The following is a 25,552-nucleotide window of genomic DNA, read 5'->3' as shown; positions in this document are numbered from 1 at the left end:
TTCAGCTATGGCCCAAACTGAGAAGTTGTATGTATACTGAAGATTGCAGAAGTGCAATGGGGAATGGGGTCTGGGGGAGTGGAGAGGGAAGTCCAGTGTTTGCTGCATAGTCATTCTTACAATTTTCTCACTATCTGATGAGCCTTGTGTTCTCACTCAAATAATTCCTGAAATGGTTCAAAGTGTTACATTGCTTTGGCTAAATGAAGGGAAAACTGTTCATCTTATGTCATAGTTCTGAAGTTCCACCAAATATCACTTCACAAAGCTTCAAGTCAGTCTCTTAACCTCTCCCTGGTTATATTTTCTCTCACCTTGGATTGAAGGTGCTTTTCATAGTCAAAACTAAACTTGTATCATTCCTTGAGAGTAAGTGGGAGAAGAGAGCACTGAGACGTGGACACTGGAGGAGCGATTAACCTAAATCACGTTGCGGCAACAGACTCACTCTGACACCAGCTTCACAAGAAGCATCCTTCAACTTTCATAGCTCAGAAACATGTACAATATACTTTATCGCATAAAATTGCATACAGTAATAACAGACGCAGTAACTTTGAAGTCCAGGGGTCTTCCAAGTCTTTTTTTCTTCCATTCCTATTTTCAGCTTGTGTTGGAAGGAGGGTGATCTCAAGTGTATGAATTTTAGAAAGACACAGGGAACATGTCTCCAAGGAGCAAGCTGTGCTTATGCTCAATGTGTTCTTGGTCAAGTTCTCTTAGTAGAGATAACCTTGAGAATGCCTTACCTGAAAGGTGAAATGTCTTCGTTGTCTGCTTCACTATAAACTTGATCTTTTAAGTGTTCAATGTGATTGCTTTATATCAGCTTCTTACCATGATAGGTACTTTACAGTGATAATCTTAAATAATTGTGGGAAGGGATCTCTAATAACCTGATTTTACTTATAATTTGTCCTAGCTGTAGGCATCCAGATGAAACTTGAATTTTTCCAAAGGAAGTTCTGGACTGCCAGCAGACAGGTAAGCTATAATCAGCATATTGAAGCATTAGCAACACTATTATTATACAGGTGTTCACATTTGGGTACCTGGAGCCTAAAAGTGCCAGTTTTCCCTTGAATGTTTGTGAAGTGGGTTGCTGGCTGCTCAGGTCATTTCATTTCACTCTAAAATAAAATTCTGTCAGCATCTTCTACACCACATGCTGGGCAAAGCAGGGAATTTGCTCCTGCAAGTGTTTTGAATTGTGCGATCAAGATAATGACTTTCCACAGGAGAAGTTTTTCTTTTACATTGGGATGTTTTATGAGATTTCCATAATGATTTTGTTCTCATCTTGTGATGCCTGATTATTTATTTGAGAATCTCTTTATTTATATTTTTGAAGGCCTTTGCACAGCTAGATTTCACTAAGCTTGCATCTGCCATCTTTGGCCAGAGGGCTTTGCTGTACTTCTCAAACCCAGAGGATCTGGAAACACTCTTTCCTAGCTTTCTGCTCTCCATACTAAATGATCTCAGTGGCATTTGTTTAGTAATTCAGCAGAAATGGTCACTAGGTCCGTCTTCCTGCCCAGTTCAAAATGTTGGAATGGTTTACCACTCCTATGAAGATACTTAAACCATAGTCCAAGAACACAGAAATAAGTCTTTATATAACCTCTGTGGATTAATTCATTTAAAATTGAATAGCTGTAGTTATATTTGTTGTTACTCAAAGACTTGAGATATTAAAAATATAGTAGTATTGTAAATTAAAATGAAAAAGAGCCAGGTCCACCCCCCTCAAACCATCTTTTTTTTTTTTTTTTTTTTTTTTTAAGTGCATTGCTTTGCGCTGAGATTCCGCAACTACTGTTTGGGGAGTAGGTCACACCTGCCCATGCGCAGGCCTCACTCACCCTCCACTGAGCTCCAGTAATTATCGTTCATATGGCTCTTTGGAGTTGGGAGTGGGCCAGAGGGGCAGGCCAGGCTCATCTTGGAGCACCACCTTTGGACAATCCTGGGGGCTTGGACGCCAGTTTTCTGTAACGGAGTAGCCTCCTCACAGGTTTGCAGCATCCAATTAACAGGCTTCTATTCACTTCTCTCCGCCCACACAGTGCGCCTCTCTGGATGGCAAATGCTCTATCAGCTGCGATGATGAGGTAAGAGGCTTCTTGGATTGCTGCTGCCCTGGCCAAGAGGAGATGGCAGAGAACAGTCTCTTCCTGAGGGAAAGTGACCTCTCCGCAGAAGCAGGCTGGCCAGCTGCTCTGGCCCCATCTCCCCAGGCACAGAACCCGCGGACATGTGCTTGTTCTTTTTAACTTCTCTTCCCCCATGTCAGACAGTGGAGGAGAGCTAGAAAAATGTGCTTTGAATGAACAGCACTATTGGAATTGGGCATTTTCTAGGACCTTATACAAATGCCTTCCATTTGAAGCTTGCATGACTGTTCTTAAAGATTTTTCCCATGTGCTCTCTTTCCATCCTTGTAACAACTATCTTGTAAAACAGATACTAGTAACTGTCCTGTTTTGCAGATAAGAAAACTGTGGGCCAGAGAAATTGCTTTGCTCTGTGTACTACATGAGTCCCCAAAATCTAGGAGTTGAAAACTCAGAATTTTTCATTCTATTATAATGCTTCCCTCCATCCCTCTCTCTCTGGAATTTTAATCCCACACATGAATAACAGAAAAAAATGTCCCACTTCCATAAGTCTGTCCCTCACATGTGCGTTTTGACGTTTAATCCCGCGCTCCTTCTGCCTCCTATCTCGGAGCCAGCAGGTTCTGCAGCGAGTGACCTTTCACTTTGGCTCCTGTGGCATTTCTCTCTGTGTTACTAGACATTAGTCAATACATAAACTCAAACTTACAGCCATACATTTTACTCCTTCTGATTTTTACAGGGATTAAAAAAACCCTGACCAAACATAATGCCAATACAGAAAACAGATTAGAGTGGTTTTCAAAACAGGAAAAGCAAACACAGGAATATAAAAGAGTGTATGTAGGATGGAGTTAAAACACAAAATGCTCAGGCCTCACAGATTTTTTTTTTTAAAATTGTGAAAATAATATTAGTCATTGTATTTGTCACTATCCAAAGAATACAAACCAGTCAATAGACTTTTCAGTAGCAACCCACTTTTCTCACCATCAGATCCAAAATAATTTTCCCCTAGGAAAGAGTATGTACCCTGTGTCATTTTATAACAGCACCTTTTTGCTAAGTTTGGGGATACTATTCAGAGGACAATCAGGTGATCTCACCCCCTCCTATCTGAGGCAAATATCTCAGATAAGGTAAATATTGTCTTAATGGAAAGCTCAATTCAAGATAATACAGCTTAGTAATAACATTGACTAGTCAGTCTTGTGAGATCCTGCAGTAAGACGGTCACTTGTATGGTAGGTGGACTTATGGATCTTGGCATACCGTAGAACAGAAGACACTTGCTTAGTTGGCTAACTCTAGGGATGTGTGGGTCACTGGTGGGATGGACAGTGGTTGGATAGTTGCTGGTTGACTGGTTACTGGTTGGTTGTTTAGTTGGTTGGTTGGATAGGTAGAATAGTAATTGGTTAAGTACGCTGATGAATAAAGCCAGAGGCAGTAATCTTCCCACAACCACACAGCCTCTGTGCATCCTCACATAGAAAAACAAGTGGAAATGGACCCCCACTTAGAAACATACCATCTGTGTTTATTGTTCAGTGACTGATTTCACAGTGGTATTGCATGGTGGTTAAAAGTGCAGACTATTAAGTTAGAATAACTAGCTGCAGATTATGACTCTGGCACTAATAAGATGTGATCTGGGACAAGTTTCTGAACCCCTCTGTGCCTCAGTTTCCTCATTAAGTTTCAAGGGTTGCGGTGGAGGTTGAAATAGCTACCTCAAAAATAATGGTGAGGATAGATGAACTGATACATGAAAAACGTATGTCATAGCACCTGGAAAATGATAAGTACTCAGCAAACTTTAGTTGTGAACCAGAAATGTCTTCAGACTTCTTCCCCAAAAGAAGCAGTTCACCTGAATCCAAAACCTCAGATGGCAGTGGCACATCTGCTTTAGGCAGTTGACAATTTCCTCTGGGCTGGCTGAGTGCAAGATACGGTGCCTTCCTCACCACGGATGCGCTCCATTAGCAGCCACTGAGAAAACCCCCATTCAAATGTGTTTTTAAGGGTTTACCTACTTTGAAAAGTAAGCATTGAATTTGCTCTGATTTCTGAACTTAATACAATGTTTAAATGTGCTCATTTTGCACTTTGAAACTATCACCCAGTTCCCATTTTGAGTCTAAGTTTTGGCTTTAGGCAACCAATTACATAGTCTTAAATGGGAAAGCCAGCCCTGCCTTCCCACCGAGGCCCCTTTCTATCTTTTCAGCAGACTGTTTCCATGTATCATTCTCCTTCATAATTTTTAATTAAGCCTTTGAGACCACGTCCCTTCTCGCTCCCAACTGCCTTCAAGTGATCAGGTCCCCATTAAAAACATCTGTGGGGGCTCATTAAGTTCGCGTACTTCTGGCTCCTCTGCACTGAAGGCCCACTCCCTCAGACTTGCCAGATGTGCTTCGCCTTGGCCCTGGCCTGCTCCTTCTGTCATTCCCATCAGTGGACTCCCTTGGTCTTGACCCGTGTGCCCTGGGCTGGTGTGAGGAGTCCATGTGCCAGATGGTTCCCCATCTCATAGAGATATGTTTTCGGTTGACCCACAGTACCTGAACCATGTGGCAGGGAGTTCCTGGTCGTGGGTCTGACTGAAGACTTTTAAGGATGGCTATTCCACTCAGGTCCAATGTTCACTTCAGAGTTGACAGTTCCTACTCACCATTCCTCTAAGATGAGCTTTCTCAGTCCTTCATAGGTATCTATACCTGGCTGACCACTGGGGGGGGGGGAATCCAGTGGGAAACAGAATCAGGAATGGCCCCTGTCCTCCTGGAGCTTATTGTTTGTCAGGGCAGATGGCACATGTGATGTCAACTGTAATAAGTGCTATGAATGAGACTAAAGCATAGTGATCAGGGTTGGTCTCTGAGGAGATAACATTTAAGTCAAATGAAGACGGAGGAGATGACATTGAAGACAATGATTGAAGCAGGAGGAGATCTTGATTGGTTGCCAACCCTATGTGCAGAGGTCTTTGTGTTACCATGTGACCAAGGGGTACCAATGTCCCCAAACTGTTAAGGATGCGTGTTCTAATAGAGTTTGGTCATCTACCTGCACAAAGTCAAAGAAAGCAGAAACTTAGTATGCAAAATTGTTAATCAGTGCACAGAAAGGTGGGGAATGAGAAAAAATTTCAAATAATAGATTCTCAATAAAACTACAAAATTTACCCATCCTCTTGTGTACACAAATGCCTTATTAAACAGGTTTGGCCCAAAGCAGAATAGCTGAGACCTAAAGCTTGCCATAATTCTAACATATCTTCTGGTAGGGAACCACAAAAATAGGATAGGTAGTTCTTAGAAAGCTAGGACAGGAGAGACTCAAAATTCAAAATATCCCATATGCTCCACAATGAAGTCAAGATAATGGCTGCAATTGTGTCTTGCAAGGGCTACATGTTCCCCCATGTTTCTCACCCACCTGTCTCTTCTCCATTCCACCTGTTTTCCCCCTCCTCCTTTGTTCCACTTCCATTTATATATCCACTTTGCTCCTTCCCAGCTTCCCCCCATGCAGGCATAGCATGCCTGTAGTCCCAGGTGACTACATGTAAGTGGGAGTGGGGAAAATGGCACCTGTTCCTGTCCTGCAGTGTTTCTCCTCCTTTCACTGGTATGCATCCTGTGACATTTGTAGTATACAGAAACATGGTTGAATTTCAGACAGAAGGAATGCTATGCCTGCTTCACATCCTGGTCTGACCCTTTGTCTCCTCACCACTCTCATACCTTTCCAACAGCTACCTCCCCATCCCCCCCCCCCATGTGAGCACCAGCATTTTCAAAGAGAGTGAAAAAAGAGACATTTCTTTCCTGTTAAGGCATTTGGAGGAAGTATGAGGATAGTGAGGGGATAGGAGTGCTCATACTCAATCTCAGCAGCCATCTTTTTCTTCAAGGGGATTACAATTAAAAATCACTATTAAAATTTTAAGGCCTTATAAGCATTTCCTCTAGAATCTGAAGGACTTTTTTGAAGTATGAAAGGGCTGTAGCATGACTAAATTCCAGAACCACCCAGCCCAGCCTGTAGGCATTTGAGTCAGACTATTGCTTAGTTTATACCAATCAAAATGTGCAAAAGGCACCCCCCAAGCACAAAAAGAAACAGACTCCAGTGCACCTACCAGTACAAACTCTTGCTATGAACTACATAATACCTTCCCTTTCTGAGAAACTGCAGCTTTAAGCATTGGGTTACTTTGAAAGATGGTGTGTGATGGTGCGTAATACGTGGTAGCCATCATTTGCTAAGTAGACAGAAGCTCCTTCTTTGAGAACTAACCATGTGCTGTGTGCTTTACATGTGCTCAGAACTCTCCCTCCCCTGCCTCCCCTCCTTCCCCCACCCCCAAGTCTTCTCGTCAGTCTTAAGAAATAGTTGTTCTCTCCATCTTTCAGATAAGACAACTGAGACTTAGGGTATCAAAAGTGTCACACTGATTATAAGCGTCTGAGTCTTCATTCTACAGCTAATACCTTATTAGCCTTGGGGCTAATAGCACCTTTGAGTTAACACAAGTGTGGGGCTTTGTCCTCTCAAATATCCCCTTCCTCACTTGATTTCCTTAACTATCTTTGACAGCCCAATTCCTGAGATCTAGTTTGGGGCTTTAACCTCAGCTATCTCCCTGTGTGGCCTTTGTAACTGGGAAATCACACTTCCGTGAGTTTTCAAGTCATTGAAAGATCTCCATTTTCAAAAATCAACTCCCCTCTGACTCTCTTCTTGTCTGTCTTTCTCTCCACATTTGTTGAACAATCTCATCACCAGATGTTCTGGCAAAGGTGGACACTTCCAGTATCTCTCAAAGCAGAGGTCTCCTGGTTTCTCCAAGCCCTTCAGGCTGTCCCTGGGACAGGGTGATGGCAGACACCTTACAGGGTGTTTGTTTGGCTTAATTTGAGGGAAAAGTAACATAATGAAGAAGAGTTGAGAAAATTTCTCCTTTATGTCCTTTTTACTGGAGAGGGAATATGGAGGAGGTGGTTGAGTGTCACTTATTGTGAAGAGACACAGAGAGAACAATTGATCAGACAGGAATATGGCTAATTCTATCCTGACACTCAATACCCACTGTCCTGCTCAGGTGTGGTTGTTGGCAGGGTGCTCAGGAAGCCATAATAATGACTAAATTTACCTAAAACTAAATGATGAGTTCCAGGTTCATGGGCCCAAGTTTACCTCCATGGAAAAATGTTCTTGCTTTTGACCTGTGATTTTCTCAGTGATTTATAAATCACAATGTGATGTGATAGTCTCAGTTTCTTTCTTCATGGAATGGCCCAAGTTTTGTTTTTTAATAATCCACGTTTTTTTGTTGTTGTTGTTGTTTGTTTGTTTGTTTTGTTTGCTTGTTTTGTTTTGTATAAACCTTGACATGCAAACTTATCCATGAATGAGTACAGCCTAGAATCTTCTCTGACAACAAGTACCTGTCATGCAATCCTACCTTAAGGGGAGAAAATGAATTTTAAAATTGGCAGAGGGTAGCATGGCTCAAGAAATAGATTTCAACAACTATTCAATATAAAGAAACAAATGGTAGCCCTTAACCCTTCCCCAGGAAAAAGTGTCTACTATCTTAAAACAAAGGTGAGGCACCTTTGGAGGAAGTGAACAATTACTCCTCCAGGAACTTGGTTTACCACACTGTTCCTTCCCCATGGCCAGATAGTAAATTGTATACTTAATCTGACCAAACTGAGTGGACCATCAAGTATGTTTTACACTCTGGTCTGACATGGACATTTTTTGTCATAGATTTTTTCCTTAGCAAGTGGTGGGTATGTACAGAGAATCCCCTCTGCTGTGTCTGAGTCTACTGCGCTCAGGTATTAACTTAAGAATGGTGTGCTTAGAGTTGGTTGGCAGAAACCTACAGCAGGAGTTGACAGCCCTGGGCCCCAAACATCAGTCATTTCTGTTGTTTTTAATCGTGATAACAACACCCAAGTCAAGCCTTGGCATAGTGACTGGTTTTGCTGATGCTTCTGCCACTAGTTGTGTGGCCTGTGGACTGTGTGGCAGGTGAGACCAAGGGATTGCTTTTGTCAAACAAGTAAAACCTTCCCTGAACAGAGATCCTGACTCTATCCTGGGGTCTTCTGGAAGGCAGAGGAAGTTGGCCAGCGAAAGAATGTGCCCTTGGAGTCCCACAGCTCTTAGTTGTGTGGCCTTGGGAAAGGCAACTCCTCTGGGCTGCAGTTCTCTGTCTGAGAGGAGACTCCCTACTTGACAGAGTGACAGTCAGGATTGCGTCAGAGGATGTCCTCCTCGAGCTGCCATCCTCTCCTCTCCTCACCTTCTTCTTCCTCCCCACCCACCTTCTTCCTATTCTCAGGTCCATTCTCATCAGATTGAACCACATGCCAATTGTTTCCAATTGGTGTTCTCCCTGCTTTGCCACCGTCCCATTATTATAGCTTGGTTGTACATATTTGAAGTTGAAACGGCTATCTCTGCTCCTCCAGAATGCTCTCCTTGCTCCTTCCACACCGGAAGAGAGTGGGCACACTGAGAGTCTTCTCTGAATGCCCCGATCGGTCACCATGAAGAGCACAAAGGTCCTGCTGGCCAAGACACCAGGGCAGGAAAAGAGCCAAACACGTGTTAACAAATAGTGGAACACTTTATTGAAGCTTTCCTGCTAAATACAGTGGAGATCTTGAAAAGGCACTTGTTTTGCTAAATGTAGATTATAATTGCCCTGGTTCAGTTGGAGTTTGAGAACAGTGAGCATAATATTTCCGATACAATCATAAAAGCACAGTAGGGAACCCTTTGCTTTGCATTCGATGTTCTCAGTGATCTGGCAGGGCCAACTACAGGGGAGGTAGTTGATTTGCCCAGGACCTTCTCTTAGTCCTGTGCTTTTGAAATCATTCTTTCTGGAAGCATCTTCCATGATTTCTGTGGTGATTTTTCCCTTTCTTCTTGTGTTACTGCCGATAGACATGAAAGTACCAATGGTCTTTGAGACTGGAGCTGATCTCCAGCATCACTTACGGGGACTTCAGGAAATCTGGCCTCTTGCTTGAAATTTTCAGTTGATTTTATAACCAATCTGCCTCTTACCTGTCTTAATATTTCCAAAATATATAATAGTAGACAAAAAAATATATTGACCAAAGCGATAGGTATAATAGCAGAGTACTAGTAGGCACATTTGAAGGGGAATTAATTTTGTAATTAGGGGTGCAGGATGAATTATCATGACTTCTGGTTCTATCATGACTTCTGGCTGTGAGGACTGAGGTGATCACTATCTGAATAAGGATGACCAAGGAAAGCTCTGTTGCTCACCAACGCAGCCACCACTTTTCTAAAAGGTGCTAGCAGGGCTTGAAATCTTCTACTGATCCTCCACCACTGCGTAGGAGTAAAAACTGAATCTTTCTGACCAACTCACTGCTGTACTTTCGTGCCAGGCTAAAACCAACTCTGAGGATAGGTAAATGTGTCAGAAAACACCAGTCCTGCCGTGGCCTGGAGCTAGGGGGAATTTAGCTCAGGGTAAAGATATGTTACAAATTAAATGTTGCAGTTGGTATGTAAAGCTGCAATAAATAGAAACTGAGTTACATCAAGGACAGAATTAAACCTTAAGTTTAAACTCCACAGCACTGTAATTAAAACTTAGCCTGTAGCAAATCATTCACTTGAGATTAAAGTAGTGTGGGGGAAGCAGAGGTTTGGGCTTACCTTGCTTTCTACAATTTATAAGTCTGAGCTACCAAAAGCTAACAGCCCTGCCCCCAAATCCAGCTCCCAATTAAAAACACAGTTTGAAAACCTTTAGGAGGCCTGAGGGGCCCCTTTAACAGAAGTCTGCCCCTTCCCCCCTGCCTAAGTCTATGAACAAATTAAAAAATATTACCTGGTCCCCTGATGGTCTTCTGAGCTGACACGGTGTTTTCATTAATACATCATTATAGTAATGACATTGTGCTGGCGTTTGGCTTTCAAAACAGCCAGCACCTCGACCACTAAGAATACAGGCTCTGCGTTCTCTGAACACTTTGTTCCTGGGAAATATTATTCAGGTCATATAAAGAAAAAAAAAAAAAAAAAGGAAGACAGAATGTAATTGATGTAATTGAGGTATTTTTTTTTTTTTAATGTATGTTCTTGTTATCCTACTCTGAAGTGTTCAAGGCTTGCTGGGTGTTTGAATTTTGTTTGTTAGTTTTGCAAGTAAACACTGGGGTTAACTTCACCAGGTCCTTCACTCCTAGAGCTGGAAGGCATTTCCCATTCCCCAAAACAACCTAAAAGCACTTTCTCTCAGGTTGGAAGTACGTCATTTCATGTAAAAGCAGTCTGAGGTTCCCAAGTTGAAACTGTGGTATTTTTATTTTCTAGACTGTGAACTGTTACCTTATAGACAATAATGGGTTTATTCTGGTGTCTGAAGACTACACACAGGTGAGTAAGAAGCTTCTACCAGTTCACACAGGAGGGCCTCAAAATGTGGTTGGGTTTGTGGAGCAAATTATGCTCTTAAAACTAGAGACAATGACCTATATTTAAGAGGTAAGTGATAGCAGTAGATTGTAAAAACTTATTTCCATCCTGCTAAGAATGTCACAGCCTACTTTTCAGCAGGCCCCCAAAAGATTGTACCTCCCAGTGGGGGAGGCGAAAGGTGGGGGGGGGGAGGTGCAGAGGGGAGGGAGGCGGGACCAGGTCTGCTCTCTCACTCATAAAATGTTCAATTTATAGAATTCTTTGCCTCAAGGGTGAAGGTGCCTTAAAATGTTGGGGCAGTTTTAAGGAGGTTTCCACCTTTTGATATTTTTATCTTCTTGCTGCTGCTGCTGCTACTACTACTAACTACTACAACTAACTACTACTACTACCACAACTATGTTCATGCACACACACATTATTCCTACATAATTATCATTATGGCTTTTCTTTCTACTTTTTGCTTTTTAAACATCAGTTATCTGAGTTCAGTAATGCCTAGGAACATGGATGCAGCGATAGAAAAATTTTTCATCATTTGATTGAGTTGTGTGCAATGTGGAGGTAGAAAGAAACCTGGCAATGGGGCCGAGCACAGGAATCTCCACTATGTCTAGAAATCAGCACATGAGTTAAAAATCAGTAGCATCATAATAGAGAAACAGGTTTCTCCATTAACGTTTTTGTACATTAAAACTTTTTCTGCAACTAGAAATTCCATTAGGATATTAAAAGAAAGAAACTACAGGCAAGCTGAGCAGTGTGGTGTAATACGGTAACTTTAGAGGTGAAGGCAGATGATTTCTGGTACTAGCTCCGTTCTTTAATTAGTTTTATTATCTTGGGCAAATAACTTTAGCTGCCCCTGCCTGGACCTCCCGGTGGCCTCTGTAGGAAGATAGCAGACAATAAAAGGCGTATTCTACCTCTAATATTTTCAGAGACTAACATTTTTTGTCATGAAGTCCCATTTAAATCACTTAAAATTCTCTGGTAGTCAACAGTACAACAGGCCCATTAATGCTTAATAAATTAGTTAATTGCCCCTACATGTGGCTCCTTCGGGTCTGAGTTTGATGGCTTGTTAATTTATAAACACTGGTTCCAAAGACCATGTCAAATTTCACTTCACTTTCGAATCCATGCCAGTGTTGCAGGATTTTAAATACAACTTTGATGGGTGAAAAATTGCACTACTGAGAGAGCCAAACCATCCTCAGGCTGTCACATCAGATGCTGAATATGCCTGGTATTGGACTTTAAAAAGGAACCCAGGAAACACAGCCTGTCTGCTGGGTGCAGGAAGGTAATAGGTGTGTGGCTCGAAGCCCTCTGCTTTGGGAAGAGCGGCATCAGAATTTTCCTGAATGAATGGAGTAAGAATCCAAGTTACCAACAAAGCACTGACAAGGAAGAAGCCCACGCTGGGGGCAGGAAGGGCTCTGTGGCTGTCTTCAGTGTGAATCTGGACTCACCAACCAAATGCACCACTGAAATAGCTGCTCTCTCCAGGCTTCTGCACACAGAGGCTCTGCCAGCTGCCTTCTCTCTGTGGAACAGGCCTGCAGCCCTGCCCCCAGGAGGCTGCTGTCGGCTCTGCCTGGGCATGTTTGATATTGTCTGGTTTCCTGCGCCCCAATTAGAATAATTCTTCTTCTTCTAACAACCGGTTCCATTGACACTGGCATATTTACATTTACAAATGTGCTTCTTGCCCTTAGCGGCAGGCAGCACACGCCCAGAGTTTGCCGAAGGTTCCAGTGTCCGTGGAGTGGAAAAGGCAAGGCGAAGTCTCCATCCGCCTTTCTGCTTGAAAACTCCCAAGAGTTTGGCTATAAAATGGAATTGAGATTTAGCTAATATAAAACTGAAGGAATTGATGCAATTTGGGCTAAATGCAGTGCCGTCCACACACCTACCCATACAGAAATTACAAATCCATAGATCACCCACAGGAGATATGGGGAGGGGTAGCTCTCAGTGGATCTATACCAGCTTGTTCTAGGGTATTGGCCAGGGAGGCTGCTGCCCATGCTCCATTCTGCTGTACTGTGTATGCCCACCCCCCAGCCTGATGACTGTGACTCAGGAAGTCCCCAGGGATGCAGGAGGATGGCCATCCTTTAGCCCCCCACTGAGTTTGCAGATCTCACCGGGCACCAAGAACTTGTCTTGCAAAAAGTACAGCCTGGTGACAGAGAAGGACTGCCAGGACTGAAATGCCCTGCAGACAGCCCCAGGGTAGGGGTGACTCTTAGAAGCCTGACTAGTAGTGCTGTTTGCTTGAAGGATTGGGCCCCCTTCTTCATTGTCAACATAGTAACTGCCTGCGAACAAAAAGAGGGTTCCGCAGAAAGTGATTTTGAAAAAGGACATATTCTTAACTGTAGGGAATTTCCAGGACTGACGAAGAGGACTGCTCTATTTCTCTAAACAGGTCATCCAGGAATTTTAAGCAATTCTCTTTATTATTGCTTAGGAAGCTTTTTCACAGGCTGTTTCTGTCTATATGAAGTAGTGTTTTAATTGCAAGGAATTAAGTGCGAGTTAATGCCTACTCCATTCAAGGGTTATGTGTGTGTACACATGCGCACATGTGTGTTTTAATTCACATGTGCAACAACAACACACACACACTGGCCAGTGTTGTGGAAGCATTCACATCTGCTGTTAAGACCTTGCCACTTTTATGTAACAGCAATCCTGAGAACCTGCCTTCTGCTCCTGCCCGCACCAGGACACAGACTGGGCCCATTTTTCTTTCCTCTCTGGTGTTTGGGCACAGTATTTATCCACACTTCCTCACGGGTCTTCTCTTCTTCTCCGCAGACTGGAGACTTTTTCGGTGAGGTCGAGGGAGCTGTGATGAACAAATTGTTAACAATGGGCTCCTTTAAAAGGTAAGGATTTTATGGTCCCCTGTGCCCCCTGAAATAGTTTGCCTAAATAAAATAAAACAAACCAAGGTCAAATAAAGCAAGCCCAGACTTGACCCCGTGGCTGGTTTTCACTTGTGTTCATGCTCCAGAAGATCTCGCTGAAATCTGATGCCTCCTGCATGAGTGTTAAGAGTCTGAGAGAGGCTGCTCACAATGAGTTTCCTGTTCACCCAGTGTAGACTTTATGGGAGGCCAATATTGAAGTCTGAGCCTGCAGTGGGACACAATTCTATCAGTCTCAAGCAGTGATCACAAAGAACTCTCATTGACAAGCCGGGAAAGCTTGCTCGAAATCTGGAACTCAAGGATAGAAAATGATGTTAGCGACTTGAGAAAATTTTAGAAAACTAAGTAAAAGTTCTCAAAATTTGCTCCAGATGGGGCTAAGTTTAATCTGCTGCTGGAAGTAAACTCAGAGGGGGCCACGTGCCCCTGGTGACAGGTAACCCTCAGCTAGGTAGTGACCATGCTCATCCTTACCCTCCCCTCCTGCAGGAAGCCTCTGGTCCCCCGCCACCACACCCCCAGCAGGCCAGCCCCACTCCTGGGAACTCCAGAGCCTGCACCCCAGGAGATCAGGATGCCAGTGATGTTCCTGCGGAAGGCAACCTGCCTACCTCTCTTTTACCTCCCAGGAAGAGCGGGTGGCCTTTGAAGTGGTGCTTTAATGGGCATATTTGATGCTGTTAAATGTATAAAAGCAGGAAATACGAGGACGAACCTCAGCCCGCCAGTGAGAGCCCTGGCTCGCCGGCTGCTGGTGGAAAGGCAGCCCGGGTTTATTACTCCCCTGCAGCTCAATGGCCAGGAAGTGTTAGCTCAGGAAATCGGACTTTTAAGCCAGTCAACAAGACCAACTGAGCCCTGTGCTGAAAGCAGGGAATTCAAAAGTGATGACCCAGTGTTCGAGATTCCATAGCACATTTGTACCACAAAGAGGCAGAAAAGAAGTGATACACAGTGGGGTGACTGCAGCTCTTCTGCTATCTCTGACACACTCGCTGGCCCTCAGACCTGCATGGAGCAGTGCTCATGCCTGCTCATTTCCCTTTCAAATTCACGTGGTGCTTTTTCCTTTCTTTGCCAGAGTCCTTGTGCACATACTTGAAGCTCGGCTCAGAGTCGGGCTGGGCTTGCCTGGCATGGGGTTTGCCACAGCATCTTAGAGTTTCTCAGGGCAGCTCTAAGGCACCCAAGGCTCGCTCTGTCTTTCTGTGGATGTGTACCAACTCGTTTCCAACTTGGGAGAAAGGAGGGCCAAAGGTAGAGAATAATCACGCACATTTTCTCGTTTGAAAGCATCTTTGACAAAATATCTCTTTTTTTTTTTTCCTGTTCCCTCTTAGATATCTTTTCAAACACTTTGGTGAGAGAAAGAGAAAATTTTAGTGGAATTTTAAAGTCTTAATCTTCCCTATAATGTGGGTAATGGAAGTTTAGCAGGAATCTAGAACTTTCTTTTGCCAATATTATAGCTATAAAATGCTTGAGAAATGGGAAGGTATGGGGACTTAATTATAACAGCAATGCTATCATTCAGGAATTAGTGAATAGGCCTCCTGGGCCTACTTCAAGCCCCACTCACTGGGGAAAGAGAACAGTGACTGTCTGGGCTTTGGATACAGGTGGGTTGGCTTCATATCCAAGGCCCTAACATTTACTAGCTGCATGACTTAGAAGAGGTCGAGTTACCTATCTAAAAAAATGAGGATGATAATCATTATTTGCAAGGGTCACTGTCAAAGTTAATGAGATAATAATAAGCATACAGTTCTTACACAGAGCCTGGCAGATATTAAAGGCTCAGTAATTGCTGGCTGCTACTGTGGTTTTTGTTGTTGTGGAACTTTGCTCAGTCTCGGCTCTGCTTTCTGCTTGGGACAAGCAGACAATGCTTCTCTTGCATTCACACACCACTGGCTTTCCAAGATGCCTAGTGAGGGAGTATCCAGCTCTGGAGTGGGGCTGTCTTCGTTGAAATGCATGCGCTTGCCCTTTCCAGCATGGCATGTTATCAGAGCATGCATGCGGTTGACAGTTCTTCATTCAGAGAAGACCTGGATTTCAGGAACACTGTAAGGATGTAGCCCGAAGTAACTGACAGGAAGGGACAGAAGTCATGGTCCCTTTATTAAACTCAATCCCGCTCCAGTCCAGGAGCCATGGTGGCTGAGTTGCTTCAGTGACGACTGAGCCCAGGCAAAGCAAAGGTTGGTTTTCTGAACTTACCTGCTGTCCCAGCATCTCAGTGCCATGTGAAAGGGAAGTCTCTGATGTGTGCCAACAAATCACAACTTGAGAGTGCTCTGAGAAAGTTCCAAAGCCATGTTAACAAATAATCTAACAAGCAAATAGTCACTCTTGTTCAGTTTTGCTGAGTCGTTGATTTGACTCTGCCCGGCCAGCTACATGTGATTTAGTGTGGAGGGAGGAAGTTACATGCCAGTAGCCTCAGCAGTGTGAAAGTAAGGACCACAGAGCTACCTTCCCAGGCCCTACCACCGGGGAGTGCCGTGCCTGACAGATCCCGTCTTTTGCAGTCCTTTCCAGCAGCTCCATGAGACAAACACAGATTAGTGCCATCATTTGCAGTGCTCAGTGCAAAATGAAAGCATGGGAGTCTTGTTCAAAGAGCATTATGAATTTCAAGACAGAAAAAGTAGACTCTTCTGCCAATCATGTGGCCCTTTGGTGCGCTGGGTTCTTGTGCAGCTGCACAAACTGCATGCCCATAGAATTGTCCCTCGGCATAAGTGTACCCATTTTATAGATGGGAAAAAATGGGGCTTGGAAAGGTTAAGAGTCTCTCTCTCTCTCTCTTTCTAGCAACACTGGATTCAAGCATGCTAAGTATGAACACAGTGAGCATTTTCTGGCTTCTTTCTTTACCTGGTTCTGTCTACAGTGGCACTGAATAGTGCTGGCTTTTCCTTTAGTTCTGTTGGAAAAGTGAAGGAGGGAAATGCTAGGCAGTGGTGTCTTATGCATGAAGCAGAGCTTCAGGATGTGAGGCCAACTGAGAAATAAGACAGCCCAGATTTCTCTCAGCAGAAGTGGCTGTGTGTGCTGCATCCTCAGCCTCTCGTGTTTTCCCATAAGATGCTCTGGGTTCCAAACAGAGAACTTCAAATATGTCGTCATTCTTGTTAGGGGACCAGGTGGACCCCCTGAGTAGTGACTCACTTAGATTTTTCATTTTAGCTGTTTTTCTTTTTCACTCATATTCATATCTAGTAAGTCTTGCATTCGCTTTTCTCCAGGTTCACATTCTAGGGTTCTCTTTGCTGTCATTGGCAGCAATAGTACCCCTTTCTACAAAGGGGAAATCTGTTTCAAAAATATTTTTATTGGAGTTCTCTCTTCCTTTTCTTTCCCCAGTGATGCAAATTCAAAGTCAAATACCCAAGAAAAAGTGAAAAAAAATATATATATATATATAATTAGTCATAGGAAAGTGTAAGGCTCTTGACAGGACTTCCCTAATATGCTGGACTAGAAGTGACCCCAGAATCACCACCCTGTGACTGGACAGATTCTTTGTCTCTTCGGGCCGGTTTCTGAATCACCAAAATAGGAACCTTGGAATTTTGTGAGCATCAACTAAAATACATGAAAAAAAACAACAAAAAAAAACTTTGCACATTACAAAACAGTTGCAAGCAGGTGACAATAGAACTTTTGGTGTTTTTTTTTTTCCCCCTGTTTTCTCCATTGTTTTGTGTTAATCATCAGTGAGCACTCCCAAAGGTGGTTCTATAGTATGCTTTGTCAGAGGTGGCATTGAAAGGAATAAGAAGAAGGCTGGCTTGGACAATTGTGTTTCTGGGCCATATTTTCTGGGATGGAGAGATGGGAAGATTCCAATGACGGTTCTTGAAAACCCTGCAGCTGCTGCTTGAGGAATTCTGATCATAGCATAACAATACCTGCCCTCATGTGTGACAGAACAGAAGCCTGTCTCATTTAATAAAAACTAACTATAACAAGGCATTATTCCAAACAGTTCCAATGCATGCCTTTCATTAATCCCCATAACAACTCCATGAAATAACCGCTGTCATTATTTGCATTTAACAACAGAGAAAGTGAACGTGAAGGCTGCAAGCATATTAATAAACTTGTCCAAGTTTAACTACAGTGAGTGGCAGAGATGGAATCTGAACTGATCACTCTCACCTTTCATATTCCAGATCATGTACTCTTCATCACTATTCATCTTTTTCACAGTAGAAGCACACTATGTACTTTCTGCAGAGATGTTTTTTCACATTCTTGCTTTTTGTTCTTAAAGAGATAGTGAAGAAAGTCTTTCAATCAAATTTTAAATCCATGTGTCAGTTAGTAGTTGATTCTACTAGAAAATAATGGGAGATTCCTAAATAACAGGAATTTTAAGAATATCGACGTTTTCTTCTGTTTCTGTGAAGGAAACCCAAGTTTTGCAGGACCTCAAACTGTCATCATGGATCTATGACCATAATTTTTTTTTTTTTTACTTTCCTCCATGTCAGCTTTTTTTTTTTTTTTAAAGATTTATTTACTTATGCATACAAAACTGGGATACAGGCCAGAGGGGCAGGGGCGATGAGAGAATTCACCAGAGACAGAAAGGGGAGCAAAACAGTCTGACTGACAAAGTACACTGCTGAGGGGAGCAGTGGGTGAGTCAGGACAGGTCTGCCGCGCCATGTGGGTCACCTTTGGGGCAGGGTTCGAACTCATGCTGAAGTGACTTTAGCTTCTAGTTCTGTGCTTTAACCTGCTGTGCCACGAAGGAGGGCCATACATTGGCTTTTTATCTCAAATTTACTTCACAGTCTAAAGTAGTTGCTGAGTGCCAGCCATCATATATCTACAGTAAACTGCCAGGTGGAAGGAGGAATCAAGAAGGTCCAAAAGGTCAAAACAAAGTTCTTTGGTAAAATGTGTGCTAGTACAATACACCCCCTCTTTATAGCACATATGCCCAGTCACATGGCCACACCTGGCTACGGGAAACTGTATGTGGAGAGGTTGGGGTTCTGCTTGACAGGAGAGGAGAATGGACATTGGGAGTCTGATAGTCTCACCATATCCAGCATGCCTCCATTTGCTTTAGGCCACACATGTTCTGGATTCCTGTAAATCCACTTCAGAAACCACCAAGCCCTTCCTCTCCCAGACTTTCCCGTTCTTTACTTAGTGCAGTCCTGGACACAGATGGCCACAACCCTGGCAGTGCATCTGTCCATGTGCTGGCCTGCACCAGCAGTGAAAGCAGCAGACCCGGTCACACCTGAGGGGTTGACAGATGACAGTGACACCAGTGACAGCGACACTCCTAGCTACCAAGCTACTGCACGCAGCATGTTGCAGTGCAGGGGAGATTGTGATGCAGTCACCACAAAATGTAGACAGAGCTTCATGAACTTGGCAGAGCCAGAGCTTCCTTTGGTAGGACCAACCCAGTATCCAGTTCTCGCCTCAGTGGGTTTTATATTAACTCATTTACCAAGAAGAATTCAAACACTTTCTTCTACTTCTTATTCAGTATGGGATTAATTGCGATTCCATTTGCCCCTTCAGTTTAACAAGCAGAGGTAATTTCAGGGGCTGGTGAGGGGCAAGCAGGTCACCAGCTCAGTGCGTATTCCCTGGTGACCCAGGAGACAACTGGGTGTGACTGGGAGAGCGGAGTTCTGCTTGGAGTGGAAACCTGGGCCTTCAGCTACTGCAGCATTTATTCAGCTTTCCAGAGCTTCTCTATGTCAGAGGACTCTCTTGTTGGCTCCTTCGTGCTCACACTTGTTTATCAAATCATGGTAACTCACCAGAATGATGGGAATTCTGGCCTTTCTTGAGTTTTTCAGACATCCCCAGTTTAGCTGGGGGTGAATAGAGCAGTATTGTACTCATCTGCTATCGCTACCAAAACAAATAGCTAAGATTGAATGGCTTTGATAGAAATTCATGGTCTCAGTTTTGGAAACTGGAAGTCCACGATTAAAGTGTGAGCAGGTTGGTTTCTCCTGGGGGGCGCCCTTCTGTCTTGTATTTGGCCACCTTTTCACTGGCCTCTTCCTGGCTTCTTTGTGTGTTCATCCCAGGTGTCTCTTTTTGTGTTCAAATTTCCTTTTGTTATAAAGACTCCACTGCAAAGGCCTCTTTTTAACTCTATCACCTCTTAAAAGGCCCTATCTCTAAGTATCAGACACATTGGAGGTTCTTGGAGGTCAGAACTTTAATATATGGATCTTGAAGGGGGCTGAAGACAGCCCATCACACACCCCAGACTGGCATGGAAACTGGGAGGATGGGTTGTTTGGACAAGTTTCCACCCCTTCCTGCAGAACACTACTATCAAGTTGGATGAAGAAGAAACAGACGCATGCAAGAAATAGCTGGCAAGTGCACATCGACTTCTCAAATTCATGGCTTTCAACCCTGGTTATATATTAGAGTTATTTGGGCAACTTAAATAACTGATGCTGGACCCCCAAACCTAATAATGAACTCTTAGGGGAACAGGGTGACATGCAGACACCCAGCGTATATAGAATTTTGTTTTTAAGATCCCCAGGGAATTCTAAAGCACTAGCAGAGTTTAGAATCATTGCCTAAATAAATGTCAAACTGAGTGCTCACAGTGCAGATAAGCAACCTGTGTGCTCAGCTGTGCGCCTTGGAACTGAGAGGAAGTTTCTGCCCCTTTGTCCAGATTCTTCTACTCAGATCTGCCCTGTGGACCTTCTGTGATGCAGGCCCATCCTCTGGGGGTCCACTCTTGGGAAACAGCTTAAATGCAAAGCTTTAAATACTAGAAGCCTAAATAGGAGCTTCAGCTTCTCCATTTTCTAGCAGAGTAATGATCTTGGGCCAGTTACTTCACCTTTCTGAGCCTCAGTTTCCTTTCTGCTAAAATTCCCCTTGTCCCTAACCTCAGAGGTAATGCCTGCTATCTATAGGAAGTGATTATTTCTCATTGTTATTTCTTTTATTTCTTGGGTGAGATGATGACATCATGAGTATCTGCAACTTTCTTTTTATATTATTTTATATTATCAGTGCCTGCCGATGAAAATCATTTGGTGCTATTGGACTCTGCTTCATTTACAGAATGAATGAGACTTTCTCTCCTGGGACCTTGATAGCCCCAGTATCTGATGCACTGTCTTCCTGGCCAGTCACATCACATGACACTATTCTCTGCTAATGACAGGTCTTCATTAATTAGATTTGTTTCACTGATTTCCAGTTAAAACATTCAAAGGCAGCAGGGACAGGTTCATGTAAACTTGGCAGCTCCGTTGTGTCAGATGGTTGCGCTGATCTTAAAGGACAGGAAATCTCTTTAAGAAATCACTGTGGGAAAAGGTGGTGACCAATTGCAAAAAGAGAGAGAAGGGAAGCACCTTTTTGTTTGTTTGTTAGTGCTCAGATCAACAGATTGAGCTTTCTTGGCTTTCTGAGATGAATGAGTAAGGCTTCCCATGATGACAGCCATTTAAGAGTTTCCTGTGTTCCTGCTCTATGCCCCATCACTTGCAGACTGAAAGCTGTCCCCAGAGAAGACATTTATAGTTCAACAAAGAATACATATTTTTACATGCTACCTTCATCAGCCACTTTGCTTCTCATTCTTTTACATTCACAATTGCTTAAATCTGTCTCACAGCCGCTCTCTAGGTCAAATGCCTCCCTGTCCTGCTTCTAGGGCTGTATTTGCAAACATTGAGCTGTTTGAGATTAGTTTTCAGGCAGATAGTTTATCCAAAACAAGCTAATTCAACGAGTCACTGCAGGTCAAGTCCTTGGCCTCATGGGCACATAGTAGGTGTTTAATAAACACTGGCCCCTGCAGTTACTAACAAGTCTAAATTCACTGAGCTTATACCTTTGAAATTCAACCTTCTAATTCTTAGAAAAAATATTTTTCTTGGTCTGATTTTTGTCTAGATGGAAAAAAGGGCAGAATCAGCAAAAAGGCCTCAGACAAGTCGTGCTGTCCTACGTCTGTCGTGCAAGTCCAAGGCTCTCCGGGTACAAGGGCAAGAGGGGCTGTCCTGACTGCTTGCATTTCTTTGCATTTTTTTTTTTTCTTGAGAGACCATATCTGCCTTTTGTCAAAGTTTCAAAGCAACCCCTCTGGGGAGCACAGATGCTAATGATAAGGTCTTGGGGTTACAGCCCACTGTTGAAGTGGCCTGGTGGTGATGTCATGTGGATTAAGGCATGTTATCTGAAATAAGAGCAAAACTCCCACCACTGATTGAAGCAGCACACAGCCCAACCTTGGGCAGGGCATGATGCTCCAGGCTTATTTTAGAGCTGAATGAAAGCAGGCAATTATCATGTTCTTTAACTATAATCAGCAGAACAGGATACAGGTAGCCACAAAATGGAGTTATTTAAAACAGTAACAAAATCACTTCAAAAAGGGTAATAATCTGAAAGTCTCTCTTTCTGTAACATCTAGTTAAAGCTGTCTAAGCGTGGAGAAGGCAGGGAAACCTTGTTTTGTAGCCTCCCAATGCCAATGCCAATGATTCAGGAAAGCTGCCTTGTGGAATGGAAGGCAGGAATCCTGGCCTGTGTGTCCCCAGTACAGTTCACTTTAGTCCCACCATGTGGACTGGAGCCATTGAAAGTGATCCCAGGAGAATCCTGAGCTCCCTGTCATCTGTCCTCTAGGTGGTTGCCTTGGCAAGGGGCCAGCTGGTCCTACCTGGTCAGGTGACCCCACACAGTCACTCAACTTGATTCTGGATGTTGGTTGTAAGAACTTTTCCTGGGAAGCAGTTCCTGTGACATCCCAATAAGACACTGGGATGGGCACAGGTCTGAAGTCTAAACCTTTCCCAGAACCTTTCAGCCTGCTACTGGACAGAAGGCACAGGGAGGTGGCTTCAACTTAGCCCCATCTAATGGCTCTGCCACTAGTGAAATGTGAACTGGGTGACAGCACTTAGACTCCCTGAGACTGGGCTGACCCGTCTGTAAAATGGGCATGACTAGCGTCTCATGTAAGACAGGCTGAGAACAGCGTATGCCCTGTTGCTCAGTGGAGTCTAGTAGACGCCATCTGCTGTTAACACGGTCCTCAGTGAAGCCTGCAGCAGAAGTCCTGCATCATCTCAAGGCAATCCCAATATTCCTTCTGAAGATGACTGACACTGCATTGTATTCTGCATCATGTGGCCCAGTGAACTAGGAAAGCCAGGAAGCGTGTCCACCCTACAGCCAACTGGGTAAAGCCTGAGTCAATTCCCATTGCTGTAAACACTCCCACTAATTAATAATGGCAATGATAATCATATGGATCAATTCTAACAGAAGCTGCAGCCATGTCTTCTCTTAAATGCTTCCTCTGTGCAAGGAACTGTGTTAAAGGCAACATACACATAATCTCATGTAATCTTCATGACCACCTTCTAAAGTAGCCATTATTCTCACCATTTTATATTAATAGAGGAGGGAACTGAGCTAGCAAGAGGGTGAAAAAACAAATGAAGCATGTAACATTGCAATTGGAGACGCTTTAGAATTTGATTTCAGGTGTCACTGAGTCAAAGCTAGCATTTTAAACATTAAATCACACTTCTGTTACATGGGTCTTTGAGTATAGTGTGGTTTTAAAAGTCCAGACTCTAACAGGGAGTGAACTTAGATCTCCTTCTGCTGTAAGGATTGTAACAATGCTAACATAGTGCTTAGATCTCCTTCTGCTGTAACATAGTGCTGGTGTATTTCAGTAGAATTCCCCAAGCCTGATTATCTAAACCTGAGAACCTCTCTGTGAGTCATTTCATCATGAAAAATAAAGGCTCAGAAGTCTGCTTACAGTTTCACCATGGGTAAATGGCAGAACCAGCCTTTAAAGCCAAGCCATCCTGCATCCACGTCTATAAGAGGGAAAGCTCGTTCATCAGCCACACTACTGCTCACCCAGCTCTGCCCCAAGTGCCAAATCTGAAGATAGGTTAGCTGTAGGACAAGGATGGAAGCCAAATTCCTGCCAAATGCTACAAAGTGCTTCCAGAGGTACCTGAAAGTCCCTCAGATGAGGATGGAAACTGAGGTAGGGTGGGCCAGAGAGAGACAGGAGTGGCCTGCTGTGGTCAGTGGTTGACTCAAAGCTGGGTAGTGTCCATGGTGAGCGCTCCTGTGTGAGGCGTGTTCCTCGGCTCCCCAGCTTAGCCATTGGCTGATTCATAGGCTTCCTTTCTGCCTGGGGAATACAGTTTCTGCTTTCATCAACTGTGAAGCCAGGCAACAGAAGGGAAGAAATGTTCTGATGAGGGAAAGGCTTCAGGCTCTTGCTGGGAGGTTGTATGGCGAGCAACTTCTTCTGTGACCTTGCTGCCAGGGATGGCTGTGTGTGCGGTAGGGACCTGGTCTCCATCATGAGCTGGTCACATGTGGCCAGTTTCTACTTGGTGCCTGTGGGTGGCTCTTGTTAACTTTGATTGTGATGTCCCTAACTTGTCCAGAGGAAAAACTTCACATCACACTTGCCCTTGATCTTTCCCATCTCTGCTATGCCATCATCTATTTAAGATTCATGCAACCAGGAAATCACTCATGCACTTGACCCTGTAAACCCTGTGCTCCTCTGTGCTGAGTACTGTGCAGGTGCTAGGGCCAGCTGTGATACAGACCTGTCACCGGGAACTCTAATTTGGATATTTATTTCTGGCACAGCATTACGAATGCTTCACATTTAGCGGTGTGTTTTTTTCTGTAAAGGAATTCTTGAGGGGAGAGTTCCTTTCAGTTTTGTGGATGTTCTGGTGTTGCAGTGTTAACAGGTCCTCTGAAAGCTGCTGTATACTCAGCCTGGACTTCCAGTGTCTCTCCCTGGGGTGCTTGGAATAGCAGGAAGGGGAGCTCAGGGGAAGGGAGGGATGTGTGCCTTCTCTGGGATAAGTGATACACTCACTCCATCTAAAAGCTGTTCAGATGCGACCAGAAACTGTCATTCTCCTTTGCTTTGTAAATTTGTTAATGGGGAACTAAAATATCCAGAAAAGCTATAGTATAAAACTACTTTGCAGCTGAGTCAAGGTCTTAATTTGGATGAGAACTATACTTTTATTACCAGTGGAGAGAACATTTTCTTGTGTCATAAACTACTGTTTTTAAAATTAAGAACACAGTCACTATTATAGTGGTGACAAGGTGGGATTATAATCAATGAGTCAACTGGTTTCCAACAGGTGTGGGAAAAGTACCTGTTTTACCTTGCTCAGGACCTGATTCCCAGTGCTGGAGAGAAACAGACAATCCTCTTATTTCTGATCCAGCCCTGTCTCTTTCCAGTGCCCCAAGATCATGAAGACATGGCCCTGGACTCCCTCCAGGGTCCAGTTCAGAACAGCATGCTGCAGGCGGGTGATCCTTGTTCAAACCAGCATGACCCTTTCATCAGGTTGGGATGTGTCTCATCCCTGACGGCTCAGCATAACACCTGTATTCCCTTTGTTCTTCAAGCTCCCAGGAGTGACATACTATGGCCCCACTGCTGGACCCTGCCACGCTGCTGCTTGTCACCCCTGGTAGACTTACATTTGCTGTGCTTGTTACGGCTGCACCAGATGATGGTGTTTGTGATAATTCACCTTGCTGGGCCACAGTGTCTTTCAGTGCCTGTGTTTTTCCAATAACGCTCCTTTCCACTCTCCCTACAGAATCACCCTCTATGACTATCAAGCCATGTGCAGAGCCAACAAGGAGAGCAGTGACGGCGCCCGTGGTCTCCTGGACGTAAGTTTAGAGCAGTTGCCTCCAGACCCCTGATGTTTCTGTCTGTGTGTGAGCACCTATTGCTTTGCCATAACCAAGTTTATCTTTGTAAGACAATGAAATTTTTTTAAAATAATATAATAGTTTATTTTTACATCATTTTGTACATTTTTTTTCATCTCAATTGTAATCCCCGTGGGTTTCCCATCACTGAGTCACCCGTGTGACATCACCATAATCCCATGCATTTCCCTCCCCCTGCCCCTGTTTTTTATC

The 25,552-nt window shown here is 43.8% G+C and overlaps 1 protein-coding gene across 1 annotated transcript in view; it reads left to right on the top strand.

The window, feature by feature from the left end:
• Positions 1 to 25,552, top strand: part of CACNA2D3 (calcium channel, voltage-dependent, alpha 2/delta subunit 3) — a 764,442-nt gene that overhangs the window by 684,399 nt on the left and 54,491 nt on the right. Inside the window, exons 27-31 of the mRNA XM_004676565.2 lie at positions 923 to 984; positions 2,070 to 2,114; positions 10,512 to 10,574; positions 13,446 to 13,516; positions 25,222 to 25,297. Coding sequence (XP_004676622.1) covers positions 923 to 984; positions 2,070 to 2,114; positions 10,512 to 10,574; positions 13,446 to 13,516; positions 25,222 to 25,297 — 317 coding nt within the window. The remainder of the gene's footprint in view (positions 1 to 922; positions 985 to 2,069; positions 2,115 to 10,511; positions 10,575 to 13,445; positions 13,517 to 25,221; positions 25,298 to 25,552) is intronic.

This window comes from Condylura cristata, unplaced genomic scaffold (assembly GCF_000260355.1).
Source record: "Condylura cristata isolate star-nosed mole 26May11 unplaced genomic scaffold, ConCri1.0 scaffold00004, whole genome shotgun sequence".
Taxonomy (NCBI): domain Eukaryota; kingdom Metazoa; phylum Chordata; class Mammalia; order Eulipotyphla; family Talpidae; genus Condylura; species Condylura cristata.
This window is presented reverse-complemented; position numbering and strand designations above follow the sequence as displayed.